General features: G+C 39.0%; 1 protein-coding gene across 3 annotated transcripts in view; it reads left to right on the top strand.

Annotated features, from left to right (window-relative positions):
- INTS9 (integrator complex subunit 9) overlaps positions 1-19,840 on the top strand; it is a 114,419-nt gene that overhangs the window by 58,803 nt on the left and 35,776 nt on the right. For all 3 annotated transcript variants that reach the window (XM_047761039.1, XM_047761038.1, XM_047761040.1), the window contains exons 7-8: positions 11,806-11,926; positions 12,849-12,983. In XM_047761039.1, coding sequence (XP_047616995.1) covers positions 11,806-11,926; positions 12,849-12,983 — 256 coding nt within the window. The remainder of the gene's footprint in view (positions 1-11,805; positions 11,927-12,848; positions 12,984-19,840) is intronic.

Here is a 19,840-nt window from a genome sequence, read left to right as displayed (position 1 = left end):
TGAGCCACAACGGAAACTCCTCATAGATATATTATGTTAATAATATGTGTGTGTGTGTGTGCGTGCGCGCACACGTGCTATCTCCTCAACACTTTTTGAAGGAAACATTTTACCCTTAATTTAGATATATGAAGGGCGAAAGAGGTTAGGTAAATTATTCAATATTGCAACTAAAGCAAAACTTGAAGTTAAATTGCATATTAAGGCCAACCTTCTACAAAAGTTGTGTACAATTAGAGTTTGTAAGAATGTCACTGGTGAGGCCTGAGAAAAGCCCAGACTTAGTTGAAATATTAAAACACTGTGTCTGGAGTTCCCGTCGTGGCGCAGTGGTTAACGAATCCGACTAGGAACCATGAGGTCGCGGGTTCGATCCCTGCCCTTGCTCAGTGGGTTAAGGATCTGGCATTGCTGTGAGCTGTGGTGTAGGTTGCAGTCGCGGCTCGGGTCCCGCATTGCTGTGGCTCTGGCATAGGCCGGGGGATGCAGCTCCAATTCGACCCCTAGCCTGGGAACCTCCATGTGCCGCGGGAGCGGCCCAAGAAATGGCAAAAAGACAAAAAAAAAACACTGTGTCTGTACTAGAACATGGCCCCAGACACTTCATAATTTAATAGTGACACTGGGTCATCTGGCTCTGGGTCTCCTGCTGGGCTGCCTTTATCTCAGGCTCCACTGGGAGGGTCTCCTTGGCTCACTCACATGGTGGTTGGCAGGATTCAGTTTCTCAGGGTTGATGGACTGCAGCCCCCTCGGGTTCTTGTCGTGTGTGGGCCTCTCCTCAAAGCATCTTACAGTCTGGCAGCTGGTTTCATCAGAGCGAATGAGAGGCCAAGAGAGAGACTGTGGGCAAGAAGGAAGCCACAGTCTTTTGGCTTGGAACCTAAACTTGGAAGTGACATCTTGTCACTTTTGTCACACTCTCTTCACTAGAAGTAAGCCGATGGGTCCAGTACACACTCAGTGGGAGGAGCTCCCACAAAGGGGTGAATGTGGGAGGCAGGGATCCTGAGGAGCTGTGTCAGAAGCTGCCTGCCACCAAACCCTAAGGTGAGCAGGTCAAACTTAAGAGCAGAGTCCTTGTGAGACCTGCTTGGCCTTCCTCTGCTGGCTCACTGGTCAGGTCTTCCCTTGCATGCTATCATAGGGCTCACCTCTGCCCAGACCTACTGGTGTTCTTCAGATAGGACTTGAAGAACTGACTCCCTCCTGGCTCTTACCTTTCCTGGGCTAACAGGTGAATGGACATTGTCTTTGAGTGTCTTTTATGTTGGGTGCTGCTCAGTTCTGAGGATACAACAATGGAAAAGATACTTATATGTGAATAATATATAATGGAGTAAAAAACTATATTACTGTTTTTGGTATGGTATTTAACAAGACTCCCCCGCCCCCAGGAGTGTGCTACTAAAATGGTTATCACAAATCATCGTGTATGTTTTGTGTACATATATGCTTCTTTCATTTTCTCTGGAACATAAGGTTATGACTTCTATACCATTGTACCCTGAAGCGGAAGATAGGAAAAGACCGAAGTTGAAATACACTTGAATTTTTGATAAGTCTTTTCTTTGTTTAAGGAAATTGTTTCCTCATCTGAAAGACGCCAGTGATTTCTCTAGACCAAGATTTTTCTGGACTGTTGACGGCAAAGTAGTAAATAATTTCACATCTTCAGTCTTCCCTCTTTCCCTCACCCAAGGGCTGAGAGCATTTGCTAGTTTACTCTGGAAGCTGGATATGTGATTATAGTATCTGATTGTTTCATCTCCAGCCAAGAGTAGAAACATTAAAGTAACCTAATGCCTGGTTTTGAGAAAGATTGTTTAAGATCTTAATCTGCCTAATTTTTGTCGAACATGGTCCTAGATGGGAAGGGGAGAATATGCAGGGAAGGGCCATCATGGGAAGAAAGTAAGGTCCAGGTGTTTGGGGTAATGGCAGTACTGGTTGTCAAAGGACAGGAAGGAAGAACTCAGCAAAGAACATAGGTCTCATCTAGCCATGTGTGACTTTTTAGCTCAGCCTCCAGCAGAAGTGTCTCAGTTGCAGGCAAAGCTGAGGGCAGTTAAAACAAATCCAACTGAGATGAAAGATGTGGTCGGGGAGTTCCCGTCATGGCTCAGTGGTTAACGAATCTGACTAGGAACCATGAGGTTGCGGGTTCAATCCCTGGCCTCGCTCAGTGGGTTAAGGATCCGGCATTGCCGTGAGCTGTGGTGTAGGTCACAGATGCAGCTCGGATACTGCGTTGCTGTGGCTGTGGCTGTGGCTGGCAGCTACAGCTCTGATTAGACCCCTAGCCTGGGAACCTCCATATGCCGTAAGTGCGGCCCTAGAAAAGATGAAAAGACAAAAAAAAGAAAGATGTGGTCGAGCTGCGTTACTATTTTTCACTCTCTCCACTCTCTAGCCACTCTCCTGATAGCCTCCCAGCTCCAGCATAAAGTTAAGAAACACTCCTGCTCTTACCCATCCCAGAGTAAAAAGACTTTATTTTCCATGAAGAGTAGTCCTAGGAAGCCCAAGCCCAAGCCCAAGCCTGATCCAAAAGAATTTAAGGAGGGGCTAAAGCAGGGGAGTAACTTGGGTTCTTCCTGGTGACCCTCCTCAGCATTGCCTGGGCCACTCAAGTTCAGAGTCATTGCTACTCATTGAAGTAAATCACACTGGGTTGAACTTCACTAGAGCACTGTTGGAAAATGCATGTTCTCCTGAGCTAGTGATCGATGGCTGTGTATGTTGAGGGTTGGAGACAGTTGTTCTCGGCATCTGCTCTGTGCCAGATACTATGTGCATCACTTACTTGTCACAGAACAACTCTAAAAAAGTGATCTTCTCCCTGTTTGACAAACGGGGAGACTGAGGTGAAGAGGGAATGCTGAGATTGACATCCAGACAAGTCTGTATGCCCCGTGATGTGCCTCAGAGAAGCCTCTCCTTCCTCAGAGTTGCAAGGGTGCAGAAAGAGAGAAGGGGTAGCAGCCACCCCTGCCAGTAACCTCCTCCAAAGAGAGCTTCTGTGCCACTTCCCTTGCTCTAACGCTCAGTCAGGCTGTCTTCCCAAAGAGCACAAAGCATGTGCACCTGGCCTAGATGAGTATCACAAGACCTGAGACAAGGTGAGAGATGGTCTCAATTTTAAAGGAGTTTTGTCCACACAAAATATGAAGAGGAGGATGGTGGAATGTTATAGACTTGAGGGAGCCTGGCATTGAGAGAGCTGTTTATACCTCAGTATATAGAATGTCCACTGAGGCAGGAGCCAAGAAAGAAGAACCTTAAATCTTTTTCAGTGAAAGTTTTGTCTGGATATATGCCCAGGAGAGGGATTGCTGGATCGTATGGTAGTTGTAAATATAGTTTTCTGAGGTACCGCCATACTGTTTTCCATAGTAATTGTACCAATTTGCATTCCCACCAACAGTGTAGGAGGGTTCCCTTTTCTCCACACCCTCTCCAGCATTTGTTGGTTGTTGACTTGTTAATTATGGCTGTTCTGACAAGTGTGAGGTTGTACCTCATAGTAGTTTTGAGTTGCATTTCTCTAATAATTAGTAATGTTGAACATTTTTTTTTCATGTGCCTATTCTCCATTTGTATATCTTCTTTGGAGAAATGTCTATTTAGGTCCTCTGCCCATTTTTCAATTAGCTTGTTGGTTTTTTTGGTGTTGAGTTGTATAAGTTTGTATATTTTAGAGATTAAGCCCTTGTCATTTGCATCATTTGAAACTATTTTCTCCCATTCCGTAGGTTGTCTTTTTGGGTTTTTTTATGGTTTCCTTTGCTGTGCAAAAGCTTGTCAGTTTAATTAGGTCCAATTGGTCACTGAAAAAGATAAATGCACCCATATGTTCGCTGCAGCACTATTCACAATAGCCAAGACACCGAAACAGCCTAAATGTCCATTGACAGATGAATGGATTAAGAAGATGTGGTATATAGGAGTTCCCATTTTGGCTCAGCCATTAACAAACCTGTCTAGCAACCATGAGGACTTGGGTTCAATCCATGGCTTTGCTCAGTGGGTTAAGGATCTGGTGTTGCCATGAGCTGTGGTGTAGGTCACAGACATGGCTCGGATCCCATGTTGCTGTGGCTCTGGCGTAGGCTGGCGGCTACACCTCTGATTAGATCCCTAGCCTGGGAAACTTCCTATGGTGTGGGTGTGTCCCTAAGAAAAAGACAAAAAGAAAAAAAAATGGTGTATATATACACAATAGAATACTATTCAGCCATAAAAACAGAACAAAATAATGCCATTTGCAGCAATATGGATGGAAGCAAACTATTGCATTTGGGGTGGATAAGCAGTGAGATTCTTCTGTATAGCACAGGGAACTATATTTAGTCACTTATGATGGAACATGATGGAGGATCATGTGAGAAAAAGAATGTGTGTATATATGTATGTATTATGACTGGGTCACTTTGCTGTACAGCAGAAATTGATAGAACAATGTAAATCAACTGTAATAGAAAAAAATAAAAACCTAAAAAAAAAAAAAAGGAGGGTCTTATAAAGTTATTCTCTAAGAGCCTTGGATTTTTATCCTGAATGTCGTGATGAACTGTGAAAGTAGAGGAAAGAGTGAGTGTGTGGAGGAAGAATTGGGATTTTCATTTTATCCTTTAGGCCCTTCTGTGAGGGAAGGCAAGTCTGCAGGCAGAGATGACTCATAGCTTTCAACATCTGTTTTATTGCCTTGTACTCCTGCAAAATTTTTCTTAGATTTAAGTTTCTTGTGAGCAGAGGCCTTTATGTTGTACCTGTTATAGCCTTCTCAGGACTTGAATGCTATGGCTGTAGTCAGGGCTGAGGGAATACTTATTGACTAAATATTGTAAAACCTAAAGCAATCTGATATGCATAGGACAGATAAGTGAAATAAAATCTTCAGATGTTTATGAAGGAAGGTGAAAAGAAAGATTATTGATATTTTGTTGCTGGAGAAACAAAGGTGAAGAGAATAGGAGCAATGGGATCTGTATACCATTTTGGCTAAATCTCTATCCAGTGTTTACATTATTATGACCATGTAAATGCAATTCACAGGTCATATAACATTATTAGGATGCTTTTCTTCATCTTGCACAACTTTTTGTTTTCCCTTGAGTTCGTAGTTATCTCGTTTGCTTGTTTGTGTAGTTTTTTGTATGTACGTACCGCTAATGTATCTCTAACCCCTCCCTCATTTGTCTAAGTCTGTTCTCTGTATGTTCAGACTCCATGAGTGGTCTCAGTTTTACCTTCTGGAAAAACCCTCTCCCAGAGCCTTCACTCTTCACCTGTCTGATGTCGGCTGCTCTTGGGCCTGCTGCACAGCATTCAGTTTAGGACTTTTCCCCCATGGTCCTGAAGATTTCTTTGCCTCTTTCTCTTGTTGGAAGCTCTGTTTTTTGGGTCTTTCTTTTTCTTGTTTACACCTTCATTTTGTGGGGCACATCCTCCAACAACTCCCTTAGTGCGTGGGAGATAAATCTTCTGAGACCCTGGGTGTCTGAAAGGTCTTGTTCTATCTAGCCTCATGCTCTGATAGAAAAGCAAGGTGCGATGTTTTCATGGAATTTTGAAAGCATTGCCCTGTTTTCTTCTGTCTGTCAGAAATGCTCCTGAAAAGAACAATGCTGTTGAGTTTAGAACTTCAGTTTGTGTCCTTTTTATATATCTGTGGAAACTTTTAGAATCCCCTCTTTGTTCTAAAAGTTTATGACAGTGGGAAAATTAAAAAAAAAAAAGTGGGAAAATAAAAAAAATAAATAAATAAAAATAAAAGTTTATGACAATGTGTCTTACCTAAAGACAGTTTTCATTCATGTGCCAAACTTAATGGACTCTCAATCTAGAACAATGGTGGCAACTGTGGCCAAGTCCCTGTTTTATGGCCACATCTGGCCTGCCACTATTTTTATAAATAAAGTTTTATTGGCACACAGCCACACTCATTCATTTATATGCTGTCTGTGGTGTTACATGTCCAAGTTGAATAATTTGACAGAGACTGTATATCATCTGCAATGCTTAAAATATCGCTGGCCCTTTATATAAAATGTTTGCTGACCCCTTCCTAGTCTAGAAAATCAAGAACTTCAATTCTGGTTTGTTTGTTTAATTTTTCCCTTTTACAATTTCCTTCATTTTTTGTTTTCTTTTTGTAACTCTTGTTATTTAGATGTTGAACCTCCTGGGTTGGTGCTCAAATACTTTTCTCTCCTCTTTTTCATTACTTTGTTCTTTTGTCTGGGAAATTCTTCTATCTCCCAACTTTCCTATGAGTTTTTCATTTCTGCTATTATATTTCTTGTTTTGGATACATTTTTCTATATTTTTAAATTGACCTTTATATAAAAAGGTAATATTTATATTATATAAAATATAATGTAATATAAAACACAGATACCAAAAAGCACACAGAACTGTTTATAGTTTACAGTTACTAAATTATTATAAAAATAACCACCCTTATAAATACCACCTTGGTTAAGAAGTAGAAATTTTCTGGTAACTCAGAAGCCCTTCTTGGAGTTCTCTTGTGGTGCCAGGGGTTAAGGATACAGTGTTGTCACTGAAGCAGCACTGGTCATTGCCATGGTGTGGGTTCGCTCCCTGGCCTGGGAACTTCCACATGCCAAAAAAACCCCACAAAACCCCTTCTCCATGCCCCAGTCTAATTACAGCCCACTCTGAAACATATAGCATGGATTTCACTCCATCACAATATTGCCCTTTTTGTAGTTCAGATTGTCCCATCTTTGGCCATTGAAAGCATATTCAGGTCATTCACTTCAACCTTTTGTTAGGACCTTTATAGTCTCTGCTGGTTCCCTTGCTGTCTAGTACAGCAAGGTATTTAAACCTTTTGTGAATTCCTTACCCTAAATCTGGAATCACCCATTTCTCCAAGAAACTGGATTCTCAGAATTCCCACTGTGGCACAGTGGGTTAAAGATCTGGCTTGTCTCTGCAGCAGTGCTTGTTTGATCCCTGGCCCAGCACGGTGGGTTAAGGATCCCGCATAGCTGCAGCTGTGGTATGGGTCAAAGCTTGAGTTCGGATTCATTCCCTGGCCCAGGAACTTCCATATGCTGAGGGTCCCACCTAAAAAGAAAGGAAACTCTGGATTCTTTTAGTGGGAAATAGAATTTTGAGCTTGAATTCTGGTTACTAGCAGTGCTCAGGCTACTGGATTGGTCATTGTTACAAGACCTTTTTAGAGGACAGAGAATATATATTTTTCTTCCACTGCTTTTCCGCTTATACTATATCTGTCTTGTCAGAACCTATAGCCATTGCATACTGCCTTCTTTCCCTTTTAACCCTCATTTGGCCTTACTTTTACAAGGAATTATATACTTAATGGTCACTACTAACCATATATTGAAGTTCCTACTGTAGTCACTTTTGGATGTCTGAAAACTCATTCTCCTGATGGTATCTCAGGATAGGATCATGAGAACAATATTCCCTGAATTCTTGCTGGTTAATAATTATTTATTTGTGCTCTGTGACATTGAAAGTCAGTTGTACTAAATGTATAATTGTTGGCTTAAATTTTCTTTCTCTGAGTATCTTAAATATGTTACTATATTTTCTTTTAGAAAAAGCATTGCTTTAGAAAATGCCGGAGGCCAGCTCCAGCAGCCAGGGAGTGTACACTTTTCCCGAAGGGGAGAGACGCGCGTCAGCTTTTGCAATGGAGACAGCCTCTTCGTCCCTTCTTTCAGGGCACTGGACTGCTCGAATTTTATTGGCATAAGTGGTTGATTATATAGACAGTTTCTAACTACAGATTACATTATGGTGTTAAAAGTACATCGGTTAACTTTTACATGGTACAGCAGCTCTACATCACGTTCTAAGATCTTTATCTTAACTAAATTTAGTGAGTACAATTTAAGGGCAATTAGGTACAATACATCATGTGGAAAGAAGGAGACTCAATACAAATCATCCCATGGCCAGCCAGTCTCTACAAGTTGAAGAGGTCACAGACACAAGAATTTGGCATTCACAAATCTTGTTTTTAGACTGGTGCTTATCTTTAAAGCATTATGGCAGGGAGACGGTGTAAGAAATTATAAGCCAACTTAACTAGCTATCACTTAAAAGCTTCTATAACTCATAGGCAGGTGTCTTTTGGTCAAGAATAATATAGGTCTAACTTCTATGAACCTCATTAATATCCTAACTCTAAAGTTTACTGTATGACTAGTTAGTAGAAAAACAATGTTTTAATTAAGTTGGATTTGAATAGGGGAAAGTCCTTCAGGATGAAATTCTTATTATATTATTGTTGTAACTTTGTTAAATCACAAATCACCACAGGAAAATAAGATGGAAAATAAGAATAATAAGTAAATAATCAGGAAAGACTGAGGAAAACTGAATAACAAATAAAACAACAGGAAGGACTAGGTCACCTGAGAAACAATCCATGTTCTCCAGCGCAAACATGGAAATTGTTTTGCCAGGAAAGCCCCAATTCTTCCCCATCAACATCAAAGTGAGAGCTGTGTAACCTGAGGCCTGCCCTCGGCTTGTACCATACAAACAGGCTTTCATCCTGACCAGAAGCCCACCTTCGGCTTGTACCACTCAGGTGAGCTCCCTTCCTTGGTTAGGAACCTGCCTTCAGGTTTTTCTGTCAGACAAGGTTTTTTTTTTTTTTGAGTCCCTGCATCTTCTCTGCTCCCGCAAGAAAACTCTGATGTAATCTAATATTTTTCCCTTGTAAGTCACTTGTTCTTTTTCCCTAAATGCCCAAAGATTTATTTGTCCTTTTTCTTTCTGGCCTTAAATATTTTCCTAGAATATATCTGGTGTTAGTTCTTCCGGGTCAGTATTCTCAGGTATGCAGTGTGTTCTTTCAGTATGCAGTTTCAAGCCTCTTTTTATTTAGCAATTACAGTTTTTAGTATTCTGTTCCCTTGCTTGGATTACTATAAGGGACTCCTATGATATATGTTTTTTCTATCTTCCTTGCCTCTCTTCAACATTTGTTATTTTTTTCAAATTCTTTTTATCTCTTAGTGTTTAATTTTTTTCTCCAGTATTTTACTAAATGGCATTATCTGTTGTATTTATCCACTCTTGTAATTCTTCTAGTTTAGTCTTCATCTCTGAATGTTTATTAAATTTCTCATTCCTTATTGAGTTCTGTTCCCTCATTTTTAAGTTTTTCTAATTCATCATTTATGTGAGTCTTTTGTATCTTATATAATTTGGGTTTTTTTCATCTTATTTTGAATTATGACATGTTTTGTTGGCATGCTTTCATTGTATGGTATCATATTCTATTTCCAAAAGCTATTTTTATTCTCTTAATGCCTCCCCCCGATTTTAGTAGAAGTCTCTTCTCAGTTCTTTTTTTTTTTTTTTTTTTTTAATTTTTTAGGGACATACTCATGGCATATGGAGGTTCCTAGGGTAGGGTTCTAACCAGAGCTCCAGCTGCAGCCACAGCCACAGCAACGCCAGATCTGAGCCATGTCTGTGAACTACACCACAGCTCACGGCAATGCTGAATCCTTAACCCACTGAGCGAGGCCAGGGATTGAACCTTAAAGGCCTCATGGTTCCTAGTGGGACTCGTTTCCACTGCACCACGATGATGGGAATTCCTCTTCTCCTTTCTTAAATGTACTATCTTATCCATCTCTTTAAGGTGGCTAAGGATTGTTACATTCTACCTACCTTAATTTATTTCCTCTCATTTCTTCTCTTCCGCCTTCCTCCATTTGCTTTGGCCTTTATCATTTTAGGAACTTTACTCAAATGTATGATAATCCTTGCTTATTGGCGCATATTTGAGAGACAGTAAAAACAAAACAAAACAAAAAACTGATTAGAAGGTCTGTGTGCCATGAGTAGGTCTTGCTGAATTCTACGCTTTACCATACATAATCTGGCTGGGCAGTTTCATTGTGAAATCCGTGTCAGTATCTTTTCGTTGAGTTTTTTCTTTGTTGGTTATCATATTTTTTAGAGAAGGTTCTTCCAGTTTCCTACCTTGCGGGGTATAAGCCTACCTGATAGTGTTCCAATCAGAGGAGAAAATTGTTACTCTCTTCATCTCTTTGCTTAAGGATGCTGCCCCCAGTTGTCAGTGGTTTCCCTCATCCAGACTCTCATTTTTACTCTCTGAGAAAAATCTCTGGTGACATGCCTATGAGGGGAAGGGGCAATTGCTGAACTATAGAGAGTAAGGGAGGAGAACTGGAAGATTCTATTTCCTAATAGTTCTTTTCTACAAATTTTCTAGTTTTTAGGTTCACCTTCACCCTTACTTCCAGACATACCTATTTTTTACACTTGCTGAGCTTTTTGAGGGCTCTGCAGTATCAATTAAATTACTAGAATTGAACTTCCCTGGGTCTGTTAAGTCGGTCATCATTTGTCTTTCTACTTTTAGCTGTCTAAAATGCTTTGTCTTGAGTTTCTTGGTGGCCTAGCAGGTTAAGGATATGTTGCCAGAATCAGGGTTCTTGTTCATGGAGCTGAAGAATGAACTTCGAGAACACACACACCACACACACATGCAGCAAGCAAAAGAGTTTATTATAGAAAAGCAAACACCTCTCAGCACCGACACTGAGATGGGGAAGAAGAGTTACCCCTCCTCTAATTTTCTAAGGGTGTTTTATTTCTTAAAGGCAAGAGTACCAATGTGGAGCCAAGATATCAGTTCTTTTTCCCATTGGCTTTGCCCAGTTTATCAATATCAGTCCTTGTTCATTAGGGGTCTTAGAGATGGATATGCCCCCTAAGTTTTATAGTTTCTTTGTGCTGCTTTTCCCTGAACTGGGAGTTGCTGGGAGTCGCCATTCTTCTCATTCCTTTTCTATTAATGGAGGAGTGGGTTAGAGATTAGCATCCCATCTGGGCGTAAAATAGATACACTCCCTGTAGTAAACAAGGCCAGTGGGAGTGTTATTCCTTGGAACCCTTAAGTTACAGACGTTAATTAATGACCATATTGAAGAACATATCGAAGCCCATGTTTCTACACTGACTACTTGATTTATTATTCTGCCTCATATGCAGCGTTGTCACTGCTAAAGCTTGGACTGCTGCTGTGGCACTGGTTCCATCCCTGGCCGGAGAATCTCCACTCACCGCAGGTGCGGCCTAAAGGAAAAATATTTAAATTTTAAAAAAGACAAAAACGGAGTTCCCGTCGTGGCGCAGTGGTTAACGAATCCGACTAGGAACCATGAGGTTGCGGGTTCGGTCCCTGCCCTTGCTCAGTGGGTTAACGATCCAGCGTTGCCGTGAGCTGTGATGTAGGTTGCAGACATGGCTCGGATCCCCCGTTGCTGTGGCTCTGGCGTAGGCCGGTGGCTACAGCTCCAATTCAACCCCTAGCCTGGGAACCTCCATATGCCGCGGGAGCGGCCCAAGAAATAGCAACAACAACAACAACAACAAGACAAAAGACAAAAAAAAAAATACAGTGGAAAAAAGACAAAAACAAGATCCAGCTATATGCTGGATAAGCAAAACAGAGAATAGAAAAGCAATAGAGAAAAAAGTCAATGAGATGAAAAGTTAGTTCTTTGAAAGTCTCAACAAAACTGACAGATCTTTAGCAATTGACCATGAAAAAAGAAGAAACTACTGTAGTTCCTGGAGTCAGAGGTGAAAGAGGAGAAAGTACTACCAACCTTACAGAAATGAAAACAATTATAAATGAATCCTGTGAACATTAGGATATGTCAACAAGTTGGACAATTTAGAGAAAATGGACATATTACTTGAAAGAATCTTCTGTACATAAGAATTGACATTGTGATGCATTTACAGGCTGCTGCCTTCTCCTCTCAAGGATGCAGTAGAAGTATCAACGTGGAGAAGATGCTATACAATGCAAGAGGTGAACTCTGCCCTCAGTAAAATCCAGATGGTGGGATATTCTCAGAAAATTGTGAGTGTTAATATGCTGTTAAGTGATTGATGAATGCTTTTGATTCATATTGTTGTTCTTTGAAAGGATCCTGTAGTTCCCTTTTTTAAGCCATTCGGTCACTACGAATCTTATACTGGTGCATGATGAAAAGACAAAGCACATCTTCCTCCATCCCTCCCAGTTTCTTATTGGCCCTCTTTCCTAACCCTTAACATTCCCCATCACTAGCTAGCATTTGATCGGCCAGCATGAAATGAGTCAGGAGAAAGGTGTCTTTTCCTGTTCACTTTAGGACAGTGGATATCACTTTATAGATTTTGAACTAGTGAAATAAGAAGTAGCATAAAAGAGATCAAGAAGCAATTTGGCAAGAATAACTTTTGAGTTTTGACCTGACCATGATAAGGTTCCCATTTCTGTTCATTTCTGCCCAAAGCCACTCAGTACAGAACACCCAAGAGATTAACACTGAACCTGAAAGGGGGGAAAAATAAAGGAGAATAGAGTGCCCTGGTGGCTCAGTGGGCTGAGGATCTGGCATTGTCACTGCTGTGGCTGGGGTCACTGCTGTGGCGCAGGTTCAATCCCCAGCCTGGGAACTTTTGCATGCCATGAGCATGGCAGAAAAGAAGAAGAAAACTTAAGTGTTTATCTCTTTGGTCTATTTTGTAATGTATCATCTCTGCCTTTTAATGAGTGAGGCCTGGGTGCCTGGTGATATGTCAGTGGACTGAAACTCTCAGAGGTGTGACAGGTACAGACTATAGGATTGCTTGCTTCATCGTCTTCTGTTTTACTTTAAACTTCCTGGTTCTCTTTAAAATAGTTTCTTCTAAGTGAAGAACAATATTTCTGTTGTGTTTTTTCCTGCAAACTTACCTGGCATGACTGCACTTCTGAAAGCTTGTTGCACATTCTCACCATCATCTTTCTTTTCTAGGAACTTTTTGGTGCAGTCCAAGTGACTCCTCTAAGCTCTGGATATGCCCTTGGAAGCTCCAACTGGATTATCCAATCCCATTATGAGAAAGTATCTTACGTCTCTGGATCCTCCTTGCTTACCACACACCCCCAGGTAATTCTAAATTCTCTTTTAACAGTGCAGCTTTTTGATTATTTAAGCCAAATTCAGAATGTACCCAAAATAGCATCAGCTGTTTTTAAATCTTCCTACTTTCAGTTTCTACAAACACGTGTTTTTGGTTGTTTTTTTTTTTAATTTTATTGTGGTAAGAACACTTAACATGAGATCTACCCTCATAATAAATGTTTAACTGTGCAATACATTATTGTTGAGTATAAGTACACCATTGTGTAGCACACTCTAGAGCTCATTCATCTTGCTTATCTGAAACTTTCTGTCCTGCTCTTTATCATAGTTAGATTATTCATGTCCCAGCATTTAGGAACATAGTTCCTCTATAAGATCCTGCTGCCTTTAGGTCATCTCTAAGATTCAGAGATTTACTAACACATCCAGTAACCGTAGTCCAATATGTGTAACAGAGATATTCACTCATTTACTTGGCAAATCTTAATTACTTAGTATTTACTAAAGGCTTGTTATGAGCCAGGCACTCACCTAGGTATTAGAGATTCAGTGGTGACCCATAGACAAAGTCCCTTCTCATGGATCTATGTTCATTTGATGTGTGAAGGAAGGATGGCATGCTGAAAATAAATGAGCAAAGTAATTCCAGATTGTGACACAAGGACTGAAAACAACAAAGAGTTATATATAGAAAGATGGAGACTAGTTTAAAATGGATGATCAGAAAAAGCTTTTAGGAAAATTCTCATTGGCACTGAGACCTGGAGAAATAAGGCGTGTAAAGCTGTGTGGACAAAGCATTACAGAGGCTTTACATGGCATTACAGAGCACTACAGTACAGGTGAAGGGCTCCTAATGCCAGAACAAGCTGGCCATGTCTGCAGAGCGGAGAAGACTGTTGTGACTGCAGCAGACTGAGTATGATCAGAAGATGTCCAAGAGGTCAGCAGAGGCCAGGCCATGTAGGACTTTCTGGGCCATGGTGGGAAATTTGGATTTTATTGGAATGTGTAGACTGAAGCTTTTGGAAGGTTTTTAGTTAGCCATTCATTAACAGCTATATTGGCAAGAAACTAAGTGCATAAATATTATTATAAATGTTATTTATTCCATGTTAGATATTTGTAAAGAATTTATTTTTCATTTCATCAATCTTGCTTCTTTCCATGTTTGTAAAGGAGGGCAAAGGAGTTTAGATGGTTGGATATATAGATAGGTAAACTTGGATAAGTCCATATCTTATCTTCATACTGGAAAAAGAATGACTCCTGTAAGTCTAAGATAGTAGGAATCCTCTGAGCTGCCACTCTGCATTGTTTTCATCATATCTTTTTTATAATCAAATTTCATCTCAAGGTCTAGAAGGGACAAGTATCTATTTTTTCCTATTGCTAGCAGAATTCTGGGCTTTTCCCGCTTACTGAAATCAAAAGCCCATCAATGTCATCTTAATTTGCTTCATTGAATCAAAATTTGTAATTGCCACTTCTATCATTCCTGATATATTCTTCCATAAAAGACAGAAAGATTACTTGGCTGCCAACTCATCTGATTTGTCCTGCTTAGATCAAAGCCTTTATAGTACTATTACTGTAATTTCCAGTAAATTATACTTACAAAGTCCATAAATTTAAAGGGAAAATAAGGTCTTGAAAGTATGAGCAACGTACCTAAGTAATTAATTTTAATTTCTAGCTGGCAACCACTATTGTATGTAAAAAAGAAAACAAATTAGATTTTCTTCTACCCAGATAATTGGATTCTGTATTGAATTAGCAAGTATAAGAAAGGTTTGGTTTGGGGGGAAAAAAAAAAAAACTTGATAGTGTACTTCAGAGATCAATAAACTATGGCCCTTGGACCAAATTTGGTCCTCCATCTGTTTTTATAAATAATGTTATGTTGGAATACAGCCACACCCATTTGTTTTCTGGGTTGTTTACTGCTGCTCACACCCCATCAGCAGTTATAAAGTTAGACTTTATAGAAAAGGGCCAACCACCAGTCCACTTGAGTTATGGAATCCTCATGAGCTAGGGAAAATGTGGCAGGCTGCTATACTGATCTAAGAAGCATATGGGAATGAGGCTTTGGATTAAGCCTGAAACAGTAAAAAAGGAAAGATTAGTTAAAGAAAACCTTGACACATCTTTAATTCACAAACACTTATTAAATGCCCACTGTCTTCAGAGAAGGAAAAATACAAGTCAAAGATTTCATGTCTGGATGACATTGAGATTGGTGATGATAACACTAAATCAGTGGACGAGGAGTTGGCAAAGAGGTCGTTAGTTCCAGAGAGGGGTAGTGGGTGTGATGAGTAGGAATATGAGAGAAAATTGAACAGATAAAAATGCAGAGCTGGAACATGGATGTGAAGGTAAACCTGCAGACAAATTGGAGAGTCATCAGATTTTTTAAAATATGTGAAATAAAAATATATAAATAAAGGTCTGGGGACTAAAGACTGAGCTGTGAAACAGTGGCAGGAAAAAAAATAGTCTTGATTAAGAATGTTTGGATAATTAAAGGAGAATCGCAATTAAAAAAAAAAAAAGTACAGCATCCCAAATGGAAAGGGAAGAGCACTGGCCTTTGCTGGGCACAGAATCTCAGTATTTCTTAATCTAATACTCAGCAACTGTGCTAATTCTCATATTAATTCTAATACTTATCATGGATGATAGTATCTGCAAAGAAGTAACAATTGTATCACTTCTCTTAGGATCCTTTTACCATTTCTTTTTCCCTTCCTATAACTAAGCTCCTTAGGACCATGTTAAACAGAAGTGATAATAGTGGCATCATTCTTATGGCCAACTTTAAAGGGAATGCTTTTGCAGGCTTGTCATTAAATATGCTACATACTGCATGTTTTTATTACTTTAAGGAGTTTCTTCTCTGATCCTAATTTTCTGATTTTTAAAAATCAGAACTGTCGTACTTTATCAAAAACTTTTTCTGATTCTCTGAGATAATCACATGGTTTCTTTCCTTTACACTATAAATGTAGTGAATTATATTATTAGCTTTTGTCACATTTAACCTTCTTTGCATTCCTGGGATAAATTTTATTTGATCATAATTTATTCTTTTGAAAAATACCTTCTTGGAATCATTTGGTCAGTATTTTATTGAAGTTTATAATCTGTGTTCATAAGTGAAAAATGGACTCAAATATTATTTTCTTGTATTACCTTCATTTGCTGGGAATCAAGGTATATTAGTCTCATAAGATGACTTAGGCACCTTTCCCTCTTTTTCTAATACCAGAAATTTATAAGATAAGGATTATCTTTTCTTGAACGTCAAATTCCCCATAAAATTGTCTCATTATTTTTACTGTTTTAATTGTTTTCATAGTTATTGAACTACATTTTCTGGGTCAAAATTGTGCCAACTTGGACAGAACTTTGTCCATTTTTGCCTAAGTTTTCTTTTTTTTTTTCCCTGCTGTACAGCATGGGGACCAAGTTACACTTACACGTATACATTTCTTTTCCACCCTTTGTTCTGTAAGTATTTAGACATAGTTCTCAATACTACTCAACAGGATCTCATTGTAAATCCATTCCAAGTTGCATCCGATAACCCCAAGCTTCCGATCCCTCCCACTCTCCCCCCCACCCCCCGGGCAGCCACAAGTCTATTCTCCAAGTCCATGTTTTTCTTTTCAGTGGAAATGTTCATTTGTGCTGTATATTAGATTCCAGTTATAAGTGATATCGTATGGTATTTGTCTTTGTCTTTCTGACTCATTTCACTCAGTATGAGAGTCTCTAGTTCCATCCATATTGCTGTAAATGTATTTTTGCCTAAGTTTTCAAAATTATACACATGGAATTGTATGTGTACAATTTATTTATTTTTAAACTTTTTTGTATAATTCTATTTTCATTCTAAAATTTTTTTTTCATTGTGTCCCCCCCTCCCCCCCCGTCAGACTTAGCAGAGGTTTGCCTACATCACTAATTTTCTTCAAAGAAAAAGGTTTTACTTTCAGTGGGTTTTATTGTATTTCTATATTCTTTATTATTTCCTTCCTCGGATTTACCCTGCTGCTATTCTTTTAACACTTAACTCATGTGTTTCAGTCTTTCTTTGCTTTCTATTACGTATATTTAAAGCTGTCAGTTTCTCTCAGTATCATTTAACCTTTCTTAAGTTTTTGATATGAAGTGCTTTGTCATTCATATCTAAGTATATCATAATTTCCTTCTCAATGCTCATAGTTTAAATAAGCAATGGTTATTTTATAGTGTACTCTTGTTTGTCTCTAGTCCATCCAGTGTGATTAGGCTGTGGGTGAGACAAGACTGTTGTCAAGTCATATTTATGTTTCAGGGTTCTGTTCTTTCTTTTTTTTTTTTTTTTGCATTATAACGAGTATACTGATTCATTGAAATTTGTTTAGGCTTACTTTGAAACACAATTTTTTCTGGTAAATGTTTTAGGTATGTTGGGAAAGACTGTGTGTTCACTGCTAGATGAAAACTTTTTCTATATGTATTTATTCATTAGAGTCTTATTGTGTTTTAAGTCTCATATCTTTGCTTAGCTACCAGATTCTGAAGAAGATGTTTCATTCGTTGATGTATCTATTTCTCCCTATAGTTTCACCAGTTATTGCACCATGTCATTAGTGTCTAGAAATTTAGTTCCAGGCTGTTTAAAATATTCATAGCGTGGTGACTATAACACCTATTTAGACAACAGTGAACTTTATTCATTTTTTTTCAGCCTTATTTCCCATAAACCTCATAATGCTAGATTTACTCTTCTTTTTCCAGTACTTGAAGAATGTTCACCATGAGGGCCTTAAAACTGTAAGCCCTACAAGGCCTTGAACAACTAAGAATATCTTTAATTTTTCCTCACATTTAAATGATATCTTGGGTAGTTATAAAATTAAAGAAAGAGAACTTTGACCCAATAAAGCTTTGAAAATAGTGCTTGGTTTTCCGCTTGTATCCTTTTTGCAGTAAAGGACTGCAAAGCCCTTCAGATTTGTGTTCATCTGTGGAATCTGCTTTTAGAATTTTCCTTTAATCCTCAGTGTTCTTGAGTTTTACATTTAAGATGTATCTTAAATGTGTATTTTTTCCTGCCTACTTTCCTATATATTTTTCCTCTAAGATCTTCTAATTTCCTATAACACAGAAAAACTCTTAATCATTTTTAAAATTGTTTATTCCTTCTTGTTGGTTTTTCTTCTCCTTATGCAGTTTCTAGTATGTACATACTGACACTTCTCCATTTTCCAGATCTCTTTTCCTTTATATTTCCCATCTCTTCCTTGAAGCCTCCTGCTTCAGCTCATGAGTTCAGTCTTTAGCTATATCCATACTACTCTTCAACCCATGTATTGAATTCCTTATTTCAACAGCTGTATTCCCATACACAATATTTCCAACGGCTTCTCTTTACATTTATTTTTATTTTGTGTGTGAATTTTTTTAAAATGCATATTCTCCTCTTCCATCTGGTTTATTTTTCATGTAGGGTGGGTTTAGCTTATCGTGTTTAGTAGATGTTGCATTCCTCAGTGGTCTCGTTTAGTTCTGTCAGCTCTTACTTCTTGCTCCTAGGGAAATCCTCTGTACCTCAGCCCCAAACACTGCTTTTTTTCCCAGAATTCGTCTCCTTGACTTGTTACCACATAGCCTTGCGATGTGAGCGAACAAGCAAGGGCTTGTAGGACTGCCTTTGCCTTCTGTGCATGCTCCTCCCACTGTTCAGGTATCATGGTATGTGGTGTGTTGGCACAGGCCACAATCTGCCAGTGTACCATGGAGGAGAGAAAAGGGGACAGAGAGTTCTCTTCCCAGTCTCTACTTCTCCCACATTGCCCAGCCCTCTTTGGCTTTGGCCTGCCATTCCAGAACCCATGGTTTTCCGGGGTATTTATTTTAGTTTTCCAGGTTCTCAGAATTCATCATTTGCCGTTATTTCTATGCTATCCCTCTGTTTAGATTCTGGAAGAGACCCAGCAGCTTGTGTTCACTATGTCTTTGTCAGGAATTTTGTTTTGTTTTAAAATAATATTATTTCCGTATATTTCTGTTAGAACGTTATATTTACTGTCTTAATTTTGGAAAGTACAAAAATCTCAAAGAAAAAAAAATTATAGGTATCCTAATATTAACGGAGAACTTACAGCCTGCTTTTCTTCTTTCTGATTTAATGATCTTTCCTTAGGTGATTAGGTCTACTACATGGTATTTGATATCTACCTAGTATTCCATCACATGGATATACAATAAAGTATTTAACTGTTTTATCACTCTCAGACATTTAAATTTTTTTTAACTTTTTTTTTTCCCCTGAAAAACATCTGCTCCAAATAGATGGGCAGTCTGTGCAGAAAGAAGGCATTGGACACAGTTCAAAGACAATATCCAAGTTCTCTGGTGGCTTAGTTAAGAATTTGGTGTTGCTGTCACTGCTGTGGCTCGGGTTCAGTCCCTGACCCAGGGAGCTTCCAAATGCAGCAGGTATAGCCAAAAAAAAAAAGTGCCATTAATAGTACAATCAGTAACCATTAGAAGGATCCCATAAATGCATCAGCCATAACTAGTGAACATTTTTGGTTATTAGAGCCAAAGCCTTTTTGGCCTTGGAAATGAAATTAATGGATTTGCTTGTGAATTGTGAATGTATGTTTGAACAATGATTTGCCTATTATGATGGTTTGAAAAGGCAACTTAACACTCATTATTTCACTAGTGTCCTGGCTATTCTGTCTGACTTCAGAGGTAGGACTTGAGTTTTAGATGTGAAAATCACCAACATAAATGGGCAAAAGTTGCATACACCTGGACATAGAGAACTTCAGAATTTTGGGGTAGTTTGGGAAACTGAGCTAGTACAGGACACTGAT

Source organism: Phacochoerus africanus, chromosome 15 (genome assembly GCF_016906955.1).
Source record: "Phacochoerus africanus isolate WHEZ1 chromosome 15, ROS_Pafr_v1, whole genome shotgun sequence".
NCBI classification, from domain to species: Eukaryota; Metazoa; Chordata; class Mammalia; order Artiodactyla; family Suidae; genus Phacochoerus; species Phacochoerus africanus.
Note: the sequence above shows the minus strand (reverse complement) of the source record. Positions and strands in the feature narration are given on the sequence as shown.